This window comes from Ornithodoros turicata, chromosome 4 (genome assembly GCF_037126465.1).
Source record: "Ornithodoros turicata isolate Travis chromosome 4, ASM3712646v1, whole genome shotgun sequence".
Taxonomy (NCBI): Eukaryota; Metazoa; Arthropoda; class Arachnida; order Ixodida; family Argasidae; genus Ornithodoros; species Ornithodoros turicata.
The window spans coordinates 7,833,736-7,846,983 of NC_088204.1; the positions used below are offsets into that span (position 1 = coordinate 7,833,736).

The following is a 13,248-nucleotide window of genomic DNA, read 5'->3' on the forward strand; positions in this document are numbered from 1 at the left end:
ACTGCCGAAGGTCTCTTGCCTGGCGTTTATATCATACTTAGCGAGTCTGTGTGTATTCCTTATTTTGCGTGCCCGTTTTCTAGAATCTGCATCAGTGGTTGACCGTGGATGAGCAACTATGCCGGTGTTTCATACGAAGACGATTGAGAGTATCCTTGAACCTGTAGCTCAGCAGGTAAGCCATACAAATTCTCATAATTATTCAGTATTAGCAGTGACCGATCTGAATCACCTTCAGAAGCAGTATACTGGTTACCAGGCCCTCAATTCAAAATATTGCTCGTCGGATGGTAAATCTAGCTAAGCGAGAAACAAGCCAATATGAACATGACAAGTGCCCTGCCCATCTGCGCGAGATAACACATCCTTACCTGTGCCTTTGCGGATACATTTCCGTTTTTGACTTCAGACACTTTAAGGGTGCAATGCTTTGCGATATTCCGTACAAAAACGACGAATGTTTAAGCAAATTCAACCGTTTGTTTACGTTTACCATAAGCATGGTGGTCTCATTTAATATGCAATAACAGGCAGGTATCGTATGTCAGGTGTCGCTGCATATATGCAATAAATACCAGGTTTCTGCGAAGAGCGTATGTACAGCACTGTAAATGTTTTGTCTTTTTGTGTCGTATGTTATGAAAAATGTGCTTTTACAACGTCGACCAGTGTCTTAATTGTGTACCTGTTTCTTCTTTCAGTAAAATTTCGCCTGTTTATTGGACTTCCATTATGCATCTTGGATATTTATTACCATGCAGTGTATTGACGAACTGAGCATATCATTTCATTCCATAAAAAGGACAAGAGAAAAGATGTTTTAGTCATTAGCTTTGACTTCAGCCAAAGAACAGCTAAATATCTGTCGTCTGCTAGCGATTCATCAGTATGCATATAATATGGCATAGTTGAGGGGAAATCGACCAGCAAACATTTTTATGGAGAGTGCAGCGTTGCGCGTAGCCTTTTTTGCCGCCTCTGCTCGGAACAAGAGAGCTTCTCTCCCCAGAAGCAAATTTATCTATGCAGACATAAACCAGAGAGCTTCTGTCGTGTCTCTTGAGGTTGTCAGGCTCTGGCGTCACTTGTGAGTCACCGGAAGCGTTTCTGCTCTTGCTCTTCCGTCGCTTGGAATCGTCTGCTACGCGTCGTCTGCTTGCAAAATTCCGCGGAATTGTCACTTGCTTGCGTTCACACTAGTTCACATCATAGCTCTGCAGAAGCACATTGTTGTTATGTTTTTCTTTTATTTTTCAGTATATGTGAGTTACGACTTACGATTTTTCTTATTTCGTTTTCCTTCTTTTTGTTACTCCCTCTTTATTAACAGCGATCTATGTAGGGGTTTAGACGGTGACAATGGGTGTCTGTAGTACAACGAGGTGTTCTCTGGTTTCCCCTCTCGACAAATATGAGACAGGTGGTAAGACAGTTTAACACGCGGAGTGTTTATTTTTACCGCCTAGAAGGGGGTGGGAGCCAGTGTCAGTGTGTGCTGCTCAAAATAAAATTCGATCGTTGCGTGAATCAACTTGAGTACTACACGAAGATGGAAATGTTGCACGCTGGCGAACCGTTTTATTATTCGGTCGCGTGCTGTAGTCCCTTCGTTTCGTAGGTTGCACTTTACAAAAGGGATTAAAGCGTAATCCCCTTGACATCGATACTGATGGTGTAACATAACTGTTTTGTAATAAACGCATGTTTTGATGTGTGGTATGCAGACAGGAGAGGTTTTTCAACGCGGCCTACGGGAAATCCATGTAGGTGTCTGGAAGAAAGGTAGTACAGCACACAAGCGTTTCGCGCGCCCTTCGAGGAGTGGGCTGCGCCGTGCTCCTTTTATGGCAAATGGGACGTCAATGACAAACCACTGCTGCTCATACCGAGAGATGTGGGTAGGCACGATTGCCGTAACTCGCCGTAAACGTGACGAAAACGCGCGTACTTTTCCGTTAAAATGCCGTCATTTCAGGTCTCCTGCATCCTGATGACGTCATTGTAGTTGAGTTGGAAGTGAAAAGCTCTTAAATTTATTTTGAGTGACTTGTGATAAAACAAATTATTCTGGTGCTTCTACGTCACAAAACATCAATCAGTCAATCAACAGGTCTCGTTTTATTATTCGCGCTTTGATAAGGATGCTCCACACGGTCGCGCGCGCGCGTCAATGCGGATAACGAAACCAGAACCTGGAATGCTTTTGTGTCGCAAAATGGGAATTTTTACTGTCATTTCTAATTCATTACTTCGAAACAATATGTAATATTCTCGCACAATCTGATAAAGAATAATGTGTGCAAGAGGTTTTCTTGTCGACTCCTTCAATCCTCGGAAAATTTAAGAGCTAATTTTAGCCGGCTATTCGCGACGAATTTTGTTTTCGGAACTCCCGTTCGATGGTCGGCACGTTTTGTGCCTTCATGTGGTGGGATGTGTTTGTTTAAATTGTAGGACGAAAATAAACACATAAACATAGCAGTCATTGGGTAAAAACGGCACGGATTCCGGCAGTTGCGGGCAGGATGCAGCGCGTTGCAGACGACGGGATTTTTCTTATTGGTGATCATTACTTTGTAAAAGCCCTACATCAGCACAGAGTAATAGTACGGGAATACGATAAAGGTTCGTAGAGAAAAATGCGTCTTGGTATTTCTTTGCTTTCTGCCTGAATTATAATAGCGTCAAAGATATCTACATATAACACTGTGTAACTATCATCTTTCCTTTCCATGTAAGGCTGCGAAACTAAAAAAATTTCCACCGTTTACATTGCGTGGCAAATGAAAAATATAGAACAACATCGCACGAGACTCGTTCCGGTCTTGGCTTTCCTCCAGAAACTCTGCGTTTGATTTTCAGTTTCCTGCTGATTTGCATGGCGATATCTGGCAGTGAGTAACGTGCTTGCTTAAATGTAATGGCTTCAAGTAGAATGACTGCCTTCAATTCTCAAAATCCAACGTGAGCCCAAAGAATTGGATTGATGTGTCTTAGGTAACTTGTAAATTAGTTGTCTTGTAGTTGCGTACTCTGTTGCCCTTGATTTATTTTGATTCCAGCTGCATTCTGTGCTGCTCTCATAGCTTTCTCACTGGAATAAAAAAATAAATAAGGAAAGAAATAACTTATTTTCAAAAAAGTTTAGTGTAACTCTTTCTTCTGGTGACTTTAATGTATAGGAGAATAATATTTATTTGTATTGTTTTTATTTTAGTATACTATAATTAAATTTAGTTACACTTGTTTTACTTTATTAATAAAATTAACAAACGATCTAACATAAATTACGATAATGTAACCCTACACCGGGCCGTTGAACCTAAACGTTACATAGGCAACGACAGCAATTTATTTTGGTGATGATTGTGGTGGGAGGTTGGTAGTAAGTGCAAGTGAGGAGGATGTGTTCTAGTGTTTTTTTATCATGGCAGCGATGGCATCTTAGAGACTAAACACGTCACATGCGGTAATGCCAGCACGGTAGCCAGAACAATATTTTTTCTTTTTTTTGGGGGGGGGGGAGACTTTGCAATGGGGGAGGAGGTGTTTCCCTTTCCCAAGCGCACTGCCACACACTGACCATGGGCCTACCGAGAGGGGGGAAGGGGGGCCATGGCCCCTTCTGGAGCTCCAAGATCGGTTGTGAAAAAGTGCACTCTTTAGTCATAGGTCGTCATGATTATTCTCACATGTCATAATAGGAACCTCTAAGCACCCGCACAGTCCGCAACGTCCTCCTCCAGAAAAGGGGGGTCACAGGGGTTCAGGGGTCACACTCCCCCCCTGGGAGCACTTTGCCCTCCCTTGGAAAAAATCCTGGGAACGCCCATGATCCTGACGAGAAGTGTTTAGTGGCACCCTGATAGCGAGTGTTGGATCCACGCTTGCAAGCACGGATGTGGAAAGAATGTCAGTTGCCCATTGGCGGGTAGCCAGGGGTGCCATTAATCGTCGAAGAATGCAACGACAGCCACCTCTCAGCAGTGCAATGCTCTTGCACGAGATTGCTTAAGTGCCAGCCACATACGTGATTCAAAAGATATAAATTCTACATCAAAAACACCCTGTATATATAGAGGTGTGGTTACGGTTGCTTTTCAGAACCCAGCAAAAAAAACTTTTTCTCCATCCTTTCTTGGACTGCTTCACCCACACACCCCAAATCTTTCAACATGCATCTCAAATCAAGAAATTATAACTTGTCCACTTAGGTTTCGAGGCTCGTTATTCTTCATGAAGAAGCGGAAGATGGCAATGCCATGCCGGACCTTGAGCGCCCGGTGTTGGCTGTCAGCACAGCTGTCTCCAACCTCATCAAGGTATATGCCATAACACACATTGTAGTTGATGCATCTCTTATGCATTCACCTACCCTGTTAGGCCGGTTCTTGTAATAGTGCACTAAAGATGTGTTACCACAACAGGTGGGTCGCGACACAATCAACAGCAGCGACGACCAGATCCTTCGCCAAGACATGCCTGCGGCGTTGCAGCGTGTCGAGCAGTCTGCAAGGCTTCTGGAAGAGGCCTCCTTGTTACTCAAGGCGGATCCTTTCTCTCAGCCCGCTCGCAAGAAGCTCATAGAGGGAGCTAGAGGTTTGTCCATTTTTTCTTTGGTTTGGAATATACGTATAGACCAATTTGCGTGTGGGACGTTACGGCTTGTAGCGGCGCTGCAGTCAGCAGATCGTCTGCTTGGTGTAGGCAAAACAGCAATCGAGTGGAGTGATCGGAGTGATCGTTTTCATGCAAAGTGGGCATGCCGCAAAGCCATGTATCCTCTGGGTGCACGACTCGATGGGGAAAGGGTGGCGAAATCACTTCAAATCAAAAACACAGAATGAAGGATCATTCAAGAATCAACCAAATCAAAAACACAGAATGAAGAAATCATTTGATCGTGTTCATTTTTGTGTGTTGGAATCGTTTTGATCAGTTAAACTGAAAGATTCCCTGACATCGCCTGTGTGAGATTCCTTCACGATAACCTGTGTACAAATAAACGGCGCTAACATGAATCTGTGCACGGTAGCAAATCACTGCTGTTTTCAGAAGCGCCCCGATCGAACAGCTCGCCTAAGGTGAAGTAATTGTGTTCTTCCAGTGACTTGTACGCTTGCACAGTATCAGCAGTGAACAGGCTCGGCAAAAATATTAGATAAACTACAATGCGACTGTGATCGGCGGCATGTTTTGTGGCTGGGCAGTCCAACAGTCGTGTTGTATACCGTTCATATACAACTTCGTCTTGTAGCAACGCTGGTCTCGTTCCTTCGGAGCTCCGAACTATTTCGGGTATTCTGGAAAGAGACAGTCGAGAGCGGTGTAGCAGTGCAACACAGCCGATTTCACACTTGCGGAAAGCATTCGTACGGCTGCGTTCAGCGTGTTTTGCCCACACCAACCCCGCGCATGTGCAGATGGCGCTTCATTTTTGTAAGCAGTCAAGTGGTCTATAATGGATATGGCTGGTCTTGGCTACAGGAATTCTTCAGGGCACGTCTGCCTTGCTTCTGTGCTTTGACGAGTCTGAAGTGCGCAAGATCATCCGTGAGTGTAAAAAGGTCCTCGACTACCTTGCTGTGGCAGAGGTCATAGAGTCCATGGAAGACCTGGTGCAGTTCGTCAAGGTATGGCTATAGGCTAGATTTGAGTAGTTTCTGTATGAACTAGTAGATAGATCGCTGGTGCCGTCTTGTGTGCCACGTGCCATCAAGGACATATAATAAGTAATTAGGAGAATAATGGACTAATTAATCCTAAGAGATCGCCTTCCACGCAAAGACTGGGCGGTGACGCGGGTCTGAATCCCGGCACTGGCTGCGCTGCCCGAGGTTTTCCCTGGGTGTTCTGGCAGACTTTTAAGACAAAAGTCGGCACAGTTCCCCTTGAAGTCAGCCCAGGACGCGTACTAACCCCCCCCCCCCCCCTTCCCGTCTCCTACTCCTTCCTGCTGTCCTCTTTCAATCTGTCCTCATCTGTACCCTGCTCGTGGCCACAGTTTCTTCGTGGTGCTAACACGGAATTTAAAAAAAAAAAATCCTAAGAATAAATAAAACAATGGTTAAAAATCGTGGGTAGGAAGGCCCCCTGTATCAAGAACCCGAACATGCCGCTCTGCGAAAGTGCAAAAATAGCTGAGGGTCATGTACTCCTGTGTGTCATGGCTCATCCCGAATCGCAGGCATGGGGGGTGTTGCAAGAAATTGGAATGGGTTAAAGCTGCGTCGGATAAATCGTTGGTTCTGTGAAGGGATAAATTAGGGATAAAGGGAGTTTCAAAGTGGTCTCCGCATTAGAAGTGCTACTATAAATGCCGATGTTTTCAATATTTGCATAACTGATAAATCTATATAAGTATTTAGAGACATAAGATAAAAATTTCTTAGCATTATGCTATTTTCGTTTTGTTTTTACAGGATATGAGCCCATGCCTGACCAAGGTTTCCCGCGATGTTGATGCCCGAGAAAAAGAGCTCACCCATCAAGTGCACCGAGAAATCTTGATTCGGTGTCTGGAGTCTGTGAAAGTGCTAGCACCAATCCTTATCTGCAGCATGAAGATATTTGTCCAGATCCTTGCGCAAGGTAGATATAAATAAGCTAGAAACAGACATGGTACAATAGCCAACCAAATGTGCTCTGAGTGATGTGTTTTTTATTTTTATTTTTTAATTTTCAAGGTGGCAAAGGAGTGAGCGAAGCAGCGGAAAACCGAAACTACCTGGCTCTACGCATGACGGAGGAAATAAACGAGATCATCCGCGTTCTGCAGTTGACTACCTACGACGAGGAAGAGTGGGATGCGGACAACCTGACAGTGATGAAGAAAGCTCAGGTAGATGAGCAGTCGTAACATTTGCACGTGCAAGGTTAAAGTATGCTGTAGTTGAAGCTGAAAGAACCCATGCTTACACATTACTATACACTGCGAGGCTTCCATTCCAAATATTTCCAATGGCCTGATACGTTGGATAAACTACAGTTTGTACAGTAGCTGTCGTCTCGTTAAGCAAAAACATGCATTTCGCACGTAATAGCCCAACGGCTTGTGAGTGCATGTGCAAGCTTGTGACTTCTGCAAATCGTTTACAGCAACTTAAGCTCTTCTAAGTTAATTGCGATTTAACCCATTTCATTTCGTTTTTTTATACAAGCATTGCACAAACATATCGTCGTCATGTTGAGCATGCACATGTCAGAAAGTTGCTGTAAATGTTGGAGGCACGTTATGGATGAGGACATGATGATTAGACAGAGTCTGGGTTGGAAGGAGGAAAAAAATTTAATATCTGACAAAAGATAGATAATTTATATACCCAAATATTGAGCTTGCTTTGTGGATTCGTTAGGCAGACACAACAACAACAGTGCTGCAGCATATACTTCACTGTGTGCAATTTGTTGTAGAATGCCATCTCTGGAAAGCTGCAATCTTGCCACGATTGGCTCGAGGACCCAACGGCTGTAACTGGAGGCGTGGGTGAAAAGTCTGTCCGTCACATTCTGGATTACGCCAAGCGTGTGGCCGACCGCTCCCTGCCGGCGGATGCCGACGCCATCAGGAAGCTGTGTGGAGACCTGGAATCTATGACGAACGCATTGTGCGAACTGCGACAGGATGGCAAGGTGCTTTTGCGTCTCTTGTATTCTTCACAATATAGTCTGCTTCATTGTCATAGGATAAAGTTGTGTGTGTCCTTCGAGTCTCATCAGGGAATGCAAACTATACTAACATTTTTCAATTTTAAAAAATGCGCATTGACGTTGATGGGGACAATAGACCCTGAAGTTTTCGGGTTTTATATTTTTCCAAATTCGGGGGGTAGAAATCGGGTCAATAAACTGATGTCGAAAATTCATGCAAATTCGGGCAGAAAAATTACCATCAGACTGAGTTCGGAGAGAAATCGGGCATTATTGTAGAATAAACGTTCACTGTACCATTTATCCGGAGTGCTAGAAGTAAGAGGCAGTCGCATATTTTGTGAGAAACTAGTATGTCGATGCCTTGAGGTGCCTAGCCTAGGTGCAGTTTTGCAGGTAGAAATCGGGTTTAACCCTAGATAGGTGAACCTCAATTCGGGGTGCAAATTCGGGGGAAAATCGGGTTTAACCCTAAAACATCAGGGTCTAAGTATGTGTGTACGTATTAACGTCAATTCTGTAACTTGCTTACATTTCAGGGTTCATCACCACAAGCCCAGTCCCTAGCTCGCGGAGTAGGGCTCAAGCTACGCGAGCTCAACCAATTGGTGAACCAGGCTATTGCTAACGTGGAACGCAGTGGTGTTCAGCAACCAGCGCACACTGTCAGTGGTCGCGTAGAGCAGTCCTTACGGTGGTTGCTCAATCCGTCCGTCTCGGACCGCGGTCTCGGTGAGTCACTCTTTCTGCATTCTGCGGATGTTTGCTGATTTTCAACAAATCAAGTTTATGTTCGGAAAGTCAGTGCTGTGTGTGTCTGCTTCATATCTTGCACTGAAAGTTTTCGCTGCTTTTAGTTATGAACCATCAAAAACAAGCCTATATGACATCATGATTTGCTTGTTTGATTTGATTTGATTTGATTTGATTATTGCAGGAGAGAACGCCATTCAGCTGGTCATCGAAGAAGGACGTCGCATGGCTGATGGCTGCCCGATGCAGCAGAGGGCACCCATTGTGCAACTCTGCAATGAAATTGATTCACTCCTTCGCCAGTTGAAAGAACACTGCAGGCGTGGACAGGTACTTTGCAATAGCTTGTGCATATGCCAGCATGAAAATTAAGTGTTAGAGCCCGAAGTTTTAAGGTTTAACCCGATTCTTCCCCAAATTTGCACCCCAAATTGAAGTTTGCCAGATGAATCCAGATTTTTATTCGGCAAATTGCTCTCACTGAGACGTCTGTAGGATTGCACACTAACTTGTTTGGCAGCAAATGCAGTTACATCACCATTTGTACTGAACCAGTTCAGTTAGTTTAAGTAACTGAACCCTATTTCCCCCCGAATTTTTAGCGTACTGGAAGCTTTTCCACCCGAATTTGCATGAATTTAGAGCGTATGTTTATTTACTCGATTTTTACTCCCCGAATGTGGAAAAGTATTCCCCGAAAACTTCGGGCTCTATTTATTGTCAGTGGGATAGGAGGTTGGCTGGCCGGGCAGCTCAAACTGAGCATGAGCACATATTTTTTTTGGTAGAGGTTGTCTCGTTTTAAAGTGATAGCTTCTTACGGCCCACCAACGTCGACGGCCTCGTAGGTCCGTCCGTAACGGTTGTGGGGAGAGAATAAAGATGAGGATCGGAAGTTGGCCCTTTAGCTAGCCCTACTTTTATGACACGCTGAGTGTGGTTCTTTTTTTACACGCATTTCCTCACACTGAAATGTCTCCCAAACTAGGGTAACAGTCCTGAAGCACATCAGACGGCCCGTCTGATTTCTTCCAAGCTCCTGGACCTGAAGAACAAGATCCAGAAGGCTCTCGTCAATAGGGTACGAGCCACTTTTTGTTTCTAGGAAACCAGAGCCCTCACAAATTTGTATGTCGTGTTGCGGAAATGTCCCCCCTGTGTTCGTGCACCGTTGAATAACGAAACAACTCGTAGGTCGTGGAGGACTTCATCGACATCACTACTCCGCTGAAGCAATTCACCGAGGCCGTCCACGCTCCAGAAGGTTTGTTCCTCCTTGTATTCCTCATGTTCCTATTGTTCCTCATCTCAAGAGGTACGTCTCAACGGAACTTGAGTGGCGTTTCCGTTCCAGGTACGCCAAACCGCGAAGGAAACTTCCAGAGCAAGGCAAACCACTTGTCGGAGTTCTCACAACGCGTTTCTCGAACCGCTCGCAATGTTGCCCTCGGTGGAGCGCAGAACAAGAAGCTCGCAGAAGCTCTGTTGGCGTCAGCTACCCAGGTAAAGTTTTAATTTGCTATCGAAATACGTACAGGGTGTTTTAGTTAAATCCCCGGGCTAAATAATTCACGACCGGGTGCACCAATAGGAGAACTTCCTTTTTTTTTACAAGTATCTATCCGACACCAACAACAAGGTGCACACCGTGTGAATGGGTGGGAGGCGCTCATTATTTCAATAAAAATTCGAGTGAGTTTCGTGAAAAATGTATAACTTCTGAAGCAGGGTGCCATCAGCATTAAAATGGTTACTACCCCTTTTGGGACCTTCGGTGGACACCTTTTAGAGAAAAATCTGCCACCGAAGCAGGTCATTTGTTGCAGTAATTGATTGGTTTCAGATTACATATTTTTGTCGCGGCTGGTCGTGGTGAAGCGCAAAAGGACTTAATTCATTGGTGGATGAGGGAGGAGAAGAGCGTCCTTTTGCGCTTCACCGTGACCAGCCACGACAAAAATATGTAAACCAAAACCAATTAATTACTGCAACAAATTCCCGCTTCGGTGGCAGATTTTTCTCTGATAAAGGTGTCCACCGAAGGTTCCAAAAGGGGTAGTACCCATTTTAATGCCGACGGTGCCCTGCTTCAGAAGTTATGTTTTTCACGAAACTCATTTGAATTTTTATTTAAATAATGAGCGCCTCCCACTCATTCACATGGTGTGCATCTTGTTGTTGGTGTCGGACAGATACTCGTAAAAAAAGGAAGTTCTTCTACTGGTGCACCCATTCGCGAATTATTTAGCCCAGGGATTTAACTGAAATGCCCCGCATATTATTGGTACGGTCATCATAAAAACTAACGTAGTGATCGCTTACACAGGTCGAAAGCCTCACGCCTCAGCTGGTTAATGCTGGCCGCATACGCATGACCTATCCGGACAACAAGGTACACTCTTCTATTAGCATCGTAACGTGTTTCATTGTGCATCCTGTGCAAGTTTCAGTAAAATATGGATTTAATATGATTGTGACACACTTTGAAAGTTTAAAGTCACTGAAAAGGTTAGCCAGCTGTAGGAGTCGAACCCACATCTTCTGGATTGCCGGTCGAGGGCTCTACCAGTTGAGCTAAGGTAACACGCCTTCTCAGCGACTTCCAGGGTGCGTCATCTGAAGGGACAAACCAGCCACTCTATCACTCATCCTCCTTTCACTCTTACATTTTTGCTCACTCATACACACATTCATACGACAGGATCGACGCAGGCGGCAACTGATGAACATGAAAGAACTGATGTTCTGAGGCTGGAACAACATAGAAGGGACAAATACATACAAAGCCTCAATTTGCCTAAGAATTCTTAGGCAAATTGAGGCTTTGTACGTATTTGTCCCTTCTATGTTGTTCCAGCCTCAGAACATCAGTTCTTTCATGTGACACACTTTGTTCAAGCTATCACCGGTTGCACTAAGTAATAGAGCTTTTGTCATAGATGGGGGCTGTACTGAACAGATATCACTGACAAAGTTGGACTCCTTATCTTTTCCTCTTCACTTTTCAGGCTGCCGACGAACACTTTGAAAACCTCCGCAAGCAGTACGCAGAGAGTGTGACGCACATGCGCAACTTGGCTGACGAAGCGACGGACACCTCCGGTTTTGTCAGGGTCACTGGTCAGTACTTATTCTGAGGCTGGCGTGATGCTGAAGACGATTTCTGCTCGTAGAGGACACGATCCGCCGGCACACGGACATGTGTGAAGATGCCATTGCTCGCCAGCAACCTCAACAGATGGTGGACAACACATCCAGCATCGCCCGCCTCTCCAACCGGGTGCTCATGGTTGCCAAGCAGGAATCTGATAATTCCGAGGACCCCATTTTCATAGGCCGCGTCAACAATGCTGCCGATCAGCTCCAGAGCAGTACGTGGACCTTGTCTCTTAGTGGTCTTCAAGTCTCAAATCACTTAGAAATAAAAATTTTAATAATTAAAATAAAAATATTAAAAATTAAAAATTGAAATAAAATAACATGTACATGTTCCAGCACAGTTGGGTTAATTTGAATATAGCGCGCAACAAAGTCAAATAGACGATTTTAAAAAGATGCGCTCGCCACCAAGCGCGTGGCGCAAGGCAGCATGGGAACTTTGAGGGACACTGCTCCGTCGTCTGCTTCGGATGTGGTTTATATCGGCTGACGCTGCGCACACCGGCAACGTTGTTGTTCGTCTTCTACCTCCGCCTCTGGCCGTATCCTAATGCTTGAAGGCGCACTAAGTTCCCACGAGCCCTTGCGTACCACAGGTGGCGCTTGCTTTTCTAAAATGGTCTATTGCTGTCATTTTAACACATTTTTTTTTCATTTATAGTTTATATGCACCTTATGGGCATGAAAAATGAACTGTGGCTGTTATTTTAAAATATATCGGTGAAAATTTGGTCTTCAGTACCTTTCTTCTCTCGCATGAACTTGTGAACAAAGATGCCTTTGTTTTCTTCCCCGCAGCTGTGACTCCCATGATCCAGCATGCCAAGACAGTGGCCACCAAGATCACTGACCCTGTGGCACACACTCGTTGGAGGGAGGCTAACAAAGCTGTGAGACACATTCGTTTCTTTTTTTTTTAATCGTAAATAGCAGTTTAACTTAATGGATTACTCCGCACTACCCTCAGCTCATCAACGCGGTGGGCCAGGTGCGGCAAGCAGTCACTGTGACGCCCGAAGAAGAACTGCTTCCTCATCTTCAAGGGCTACAGACTAATGGTACGTAAATTGTTATACAGATTTGGATTAATTCTGTAGTCGGGAGCTTAAAAGAGGAACTCCTCACGAGAACGGAAAATAGTTTTGGTTTTGACGTGGCGTATGGCAGTACCGTGATCCTGTAAAGACTTGCATAAAAAACTGTCGTGGCTTACTTCTTGCTTGAGTATGTTACAGAAGCGTATTATTGACCCAATGAGATTTGAAGTGATACGTGTTAGGCACATAAGCGGGACAAGGTGTGAAGTTTGCTTCGATTGAACTTTGGTCTGTGGATCAGACCACATTGAAGGTACTGAATGTGTTTGTAGATCTGTAGGGCATGCACCGTTTTGAACTGGCTTGCAGGTGCGAAACCAGAAAATATGAAGATATTGGTACGAATAATTCTGGAGGTCATTTTTGTTCTAAATATGCAGTACAAGATGCATTCAAGATTTGTTCATGTTTTCAGTTTTAGAAGAAACAAAAATCAAGTTGTTACGTTGTGACAGTGCAAAGGTCTGCTTGTCTTAACCAATTTATTCTCGTTACGTATATCTTACCCACATTCTTTTGGTTCCAAAACTGTCACAAAACTCTGAAGTTTCATTGGTAAACAACGCAGATAGACAGTGCAGAGTCAGTT

General features: G+C 44.5%; 1 protein-coding gene across 2 annotated transcripts in view; it reads left to right on the forward strand.

Moving 5' to 3' along the window:
• Nucleotides 1-13,248, forward strand: part of LOC135390905 (vinculin-like) — a 22,970-nt gene continuing 9,722 nt past the window's right edge. For both annotated transcript variants that reach the window (XM_064620877.1, XM_064620878.1), the window contains exons 1-17: nucleotides 1-175; nucleotides 4,215-4,322; nucleotides 4,428-4,599; nucleotides 5,488-5,633; nucleotides 6,423-6,591; nucleotides 6,687-6,841; nucleotides 7,414-7,632; nucleotides 8,190-8,382; nucleotides 8,588-8,733; nucleotides 9,392-9,484; nucleotides 9,598-9,667; nucleotides 9,758-9,906; nucleotides 10,730-10,795; nucleotides 11,412-11,523; nucleotides 11,577-11,774; nucleotides 12,361-12,452; nucleotides 12,530-12,620. In XM_064620877.1, the coding sequence (XP_064476947.1) occupies nucleotides 119-175; nucleotides 4,215-4,322; nucleotides 4,428-4,599; nucleotides 5,488-5,633; nucleotides 6,423-6,591; nucleotides 6,687-6,841; nucleotides 7,414-7,632; nucleotides 8,190-8,382; nucleotides 8,588-8,733; nucleotides 9,392-9,484; nucleotides 9,598-9,667; nucleotides 9,758-9,906; nucleotides 10,730-10,795; nucleotides 11,412-11,523; nucleotides 11,577-11,774; nucleotides 12,361-12,452; nucleotides 12,530-12,620 (2,236 nt within the window). In that variant the 5' untranslated portion in view covers nucleotides 1-118. The remainder of the gene's footprint in view (nucleotides 176-4,214; nucleotides 4,323-4,427; nucleotides 4,600-5,487; nucleotides 5,634-6,422; nucleotides 6,592-6,686; nucleotides 6,842-7,413; nucleotides 7,633-8,189; nucleotides 8,383-8,587; nucleotides 8,734-9,391; nucleotides 9,485-9,597; nucleotides 9,668-9,757; nucleotides 9,907-10,729; nucleotides 10,796-11,411; nucleotides 11,524-11,576; nucleotides 11,775-12,360; nucleotides 12,453-12,529; nucleotides 12,621-13,248) is intronic.